The sequence below is a fragment of the Lactuca saligna genome, chromosome 5, assembly GCF_052625555.1.
Source record: "Lactuca saligna cultivar CGN05327 chromosome 5, ASM5262555v1, whole genome shotgun sequence".
In the NCBI taxonomy this organism is placed as follows: Eukaryota; Viridiplantae; Streptophyta; class Magnoliopsida; order Asterales; family Asteraceae; genus Lactuca; species Lactuca saligna.
The window spans coordinates 122,489,445-122,494,326 of record NC_136421.1 but is presented as its reverse complement, the minus strand read 5'-3'; the positions used below and the strand labels follow the sequence as shown (position 1 = coordinate 122,494,326).

The 4,882-nt window shown below is 34.7% G+C and overlaps 1 protein-coding gene across 1 annotated transcript; it reads left to right on the top strand.

Annotated features, from left to right (window-relative positions):
- Window positions 1-256: 256 nt before the first annotated feature.
- Window positions 257-3,451, top strand: LOC145046085 (uncharacterized). Its single transcript, XM_078994376.1, has 2 exons — window positions 257-1,223; window positions 2,087-3,451. Exons 1-2 carry the CDS (start codon window positions 315-317, stop codon window positions 3,092-3,094), a joined length of 1,917 nt encoding a protein of 638 aa, XP_078850502.1. The 5' UTR covers window positions 257-314; the 3' UTR covers window positions 3,095-3,451.
- The last annotated feature ends 1,431 nt before the right edge of the window (window positions 3,452-4,882 follow it).

Genomic DNA, 4,882 nt, shown 5'->3' with positions numbered 1-4,882 from the left:
CATGCTAGTTTTATAAAAGAAATAGTTGTATTAGGGAGGAGAAAATTCCGTAGCACATGATATTAATTATGTTAAAGCACATGTCAAGTAACTAAAGGTTGTTAAAACATGCTAGACTCTTTATATTACGCTGTCAAGCTGCCAACTTGTTATTTTGAAAATAAAAAATCAACTATCTGAAGGTTGACTAAGACCTTGAGGTGTATATATTGCTAGGCAATGACAGATGTCATATCATATATTTCAAGCACCTAAAGCTTTATTCTTTGACAATTCTATTCCTGTTTCTTAGTTTTTGATCAATCATCAAAAGCATGTCAGACCTAAATCAGTTTGAACACCTAAAAATACAACTAAAAACCATAGAATCAGCAACCAACAACTTTTCCAAAGACCATTGCATTGGGGAGGGAGGATTTGGGAAAGTGTATAAGGGAGAACTCCTCCTTTCGAAAGGGTACACCACGGGTGCTATAAAACGTTTAGATCGTACATTTGGGCAAGGAGACTCTGAGTTTTGGAAAGAGGTCATGACACTCTCGGTTTACAGGCATCAGAATATTGTCTCCCTCTTAGGGTACTGTGATGAGAAAGGAGAGAAGATTCTCGTGTACGAGTATGCATGTAACAAAAGTCTGGACTCACATCTCAACAACAACAATCTAAAATGGGTTCAACGCCTTAAAATATGTATTGGGGCAGCTTGTGGACTCGCGTACCTTCATAATCCTGCAGGTACCCAACAAAGAGTATTACACCGTGATATCAAGAGTTCGAACATCTTATTAGATGAAAATTGGAATGCTAGTATTGCGGATCTGGGTCTTTCAAAACTTGGTCCTGCTAACCAACAATACACATTTCTTGTCTCCAACAATACTGTAGGTACGATTGGGTATTGTGATCCGGTGTATATAGAGTCCGGGATACTAACAAAGGAGTCGGACGTTTACTCCTTTGGTGTGGTGCTATTTGAAGTTTTGTGTGGGAGGTTGTGTATTATCAACAACGATAGGCGTCCACACTTTGTTGAATTGGTGCAAAAGTCCTATGAAGAGAAAAACCTAAATGAAATTATTTGGGATAAAATAAAGGAAGAAATACATCCCAAGTCTCTTGATGAGTTTTCAGCAATTGCATATCAATGTTTGAATGGAGAACGTAAGAAACGCCCATCAATGAACAAGATAGTGAGAAAACTTAAAACTGCACTCGAACATCAAGTAAGTTGTTTTTTCCTTCCTGTTCATACGTTTTTTTATAATAATTAAAAGGAAACCTTCATAAATTGTCTATATGGTTTCCAAATTAGGTCTTTTAACTTTTTACGTTATCAAGGATAGATGTTATGGTTTAAAAACTTTTAATGGTTGATCTCTCACATATATAAAAATAAAAATATACCATTTTTAATTTACTTTAGTTTTTCTTTAATCAAATTGTTATTTAAGAAAAAACAAGAAAATAAGATGGACTCTCTCTCTCTCTCTCTCTCTCTCTCTCTCTATATATATATATATATATATTATCTCTTAGAGTTTCTTATCGGATGATAATCACTAAAATAAGAATTCACATTACTTTTAACCATGGACCATCTAACTTAACAACACTAAGAGGGTGTTTGACAAAGCTTAAAAATTGAGCTTTTTGACTTATTATCGGTTCCACACCGATATAAGCTAAAAAGTGTGATTGTATAAAAATAGCATATACCGGTGCCAAATCGGTAATAAATCAAAATCAATAAGTAAGAGGCCCTTAACTTATCAACTTATAAGCTATAAGCTATAAGCAGAAATGTAATTATGATTTTTCATAAGCTTAACCAAACACCCTCTAAATGCAATATAAAATAAGAATTATACATTATCTCCTTGAAACGCCAAATTAAAAGCATACCCAAATTAAAAACAGAAAGAAAAAAATCATATATTCCAATCAAAATATAAAATAAGAATTATAAATTATCTCCTTGAAACACCAAATTAAAATCATACCCAAATTAAAAATAGAAAAAAAAAATCATATATTCCAACCAAACAATTTTGATTCTAACATACTGTTTAATGTCCCTTTTGAGTAGGAAGGTCTCGAGGTTAAATCTCAAAAAGGAAAGACCAAAGCTATAGCCATCATGACCCAAGAGCTGCCACAACCACAACCAGTGTCAGCCACAACTATCATCCTAGACAAAGCCATCGAGAATGATAGCAAGAGCAAGGGCAAAGATAAAGATAAAAGCAAGAGCAAGGACAAAGACAAAAGCAAGAGCAAGAGAAATAGAAAAAGCGAGAAACAACAACCAGAATCATCCACGGTGAGCTCCAAAGCTAGATCTACAGCCAAATCTAGGGTGAGGGGAAACAAAAAGGAAAAGGCAAAGGAAAGGGCAAGGGCAAGGTTGGTGAGGGTCAGGTGGGCCAGGGTGGTCAGGCTGGCAAGCGCTAAAAAAAGGGAGAGGAGGAGAGCCAAAGAGAGCTGGAATGAGAGCGGTAGTGGTAGCATGGGCGGTAGGGAGAGCGAGAGCGAGAGCAACAGCGAGAGCGACAGGCGAAGTGGAAGCGAGGAAAATAGAGAGAGCGGTAGTGGAAGCGAAGGCGGTAGAGAGAGCGTTAGTGGAAGAGAGGACGGTAGAGAGAGTGGTAGCGAAAGTGAGGGCGGTAAAGAGAATGATAGCGGAAGCGAGGGCGGTAGAGAGAGCGATAGCGAAAGTGAGGGTGGTAGAGAGAGCGATAGCGAAAGCGGGGGTGGTAGAGAGAGTGATAGCAAAAGTGAAACCGATGCCGGTATCGATGGTGGGGAGAGTGAGGGTGGTAGTGGCAACGAGGGTGAAAGTGGGAGTGAGAGTGAGAGTGAGAGTGAAAGTGAGGGTGAGAGCAGAAGCTGGAGTTGGGAAGGGGACGGTAGAGGTGGTAGGGGTAGGATATGGGGCAATGCATATGGTGGGGGTAGGCGTTGGGTTAGTGACAATACGAATGCAAGGGGAGAGAGTTGGGGAGGGGGTAGTAGCAGAGGTGGGAACAGGAGTAGTAGCAGTAGTAGTGATCGTGGCGGGGGTGGTAATATGAGTAGTAGTAGTAGTGATAGCTAGTTTAATAACGAGAGTCATCGCCATGTAAAGCCACAAATGTAGCTAAAGCCACAAAAGTTAGAAAAGAAATTGATTATCCGTTTTTGGATGACAAGAATTTCCGAGGGGTGGAAGAAATTTGTTACTTTTGTAAACAAGTCGGTTAAAACCAACCAAATGCGTTCGACGATGGTTCAAATATTCGATCTTTTTCTTAGGGGTGAACATGGTACGATACCGATTTTTCCCCTTTAAACCTTGTACCGTACCTACTATACTAGGTACAAATATTTTGCTACCTGTATCGTAACAAGTATAGTTTGTACCAATATATTTGATTGATACAAATTGGAAATGGTATACGCCAACTTCTATTAATTTTTTATTATAAGATTCAAAAATAAGTAATATGGTAATTTTGAGAATTAATAAATAAATTAATTAATTACATTGTTCTTTGAATTTACTAAATCATTCTATTGAACTAACATGAAAATAATGTTTTAATTTTTGTAATTTAACGTGGTGGTAACTATTAACTAATGTACCGTTATCGTATTAATTTTGCTCAATTGGTACAATATTATCAACCAAACATGTTGGTTTACCAAACAAATTGTTTACCAACGTTTTTTGTTCGGTTGGTAACATGTTGGTTGGTTTTTCGTAATATAGTTTTGAAATCACTACTTTTTTTGAGTGATTTGTAGTTTTTGTAATATTTCTATTCTTTTCCTTAAATAAATTAAAGAAAATTCCAATTTGTACCTAAAAGAAAATTTAAGGACAAAAAGTTCTATCAACAAAGACATCGTCGGAAAACCCAACAAGGTTTCAGGATCGTCAAAGTCCTTGAATGATGACAAACGTCTCAAAAGATCTGGTAAATTTTATTGGGGGTGTTTCTCGACCTCCATGTTAAAATGAATTATCTTTGATTCTTTACTTATTTGAGACTTGATAAGTTCTAGAGCCAGACACAATGCTTCAAAAAGAAAATACGTGTTTCTTGACTTCGATCAATAATGCTTTATGGTTTTTCTTATTTCTGGAATGCTTCTATTGATTTCTCCTACCATAATGCTTCAATCGATTTGTATTCTAAATTTGTTTCATTTAAAGTTTTGCTTTATGGGTTCTTTGTTTTGATGAAATACGCAATTAGATGTACAAAAGTATAAACTTAGTAATATATATATATATATATATATATATATATATATATATATATATATATATATATATATACACACTAGCCGTTTACCCGCGCAAAGCGGCGGGCGATAAATAGTTTGTTTCGACAATTAATTTCTTTTCGATGGACAATGATTATTTTCAACTCAATCATTAGTTTGTTTTAGGAAACATGTCATATTAAAAATAACGAAAATTCATAAAATGATCAAATTATAGAGTGTTGAGTATTTATTTGGATGAAAAAGGATCTGGTCAAAACTTTGGAAGAGAAGATTTTTAGGAGTTTGTTTAATTTTTAATATTATTTTATTAGTGATTAGTTGTACAATTAGCTTAATGATTTGGACGTCTTAAAAAAATATTATTATTTTATTCAATCTATTTTTAGAAATAGTGGGATTTGTTTTATACGATAGTAAAGATATATATATATATATATATATATATATATATATATATATATATATATATATATATATATATATATATATATCGGAGAGAGAGAGAGAGAGAGAGAGCTAAGTTCAAATGTGGATTGACATCTATTATGTGCACGTGTAATTATTAATCATTTTCACTAATTAAATCGTCTATAAGGTTATTATACACTTT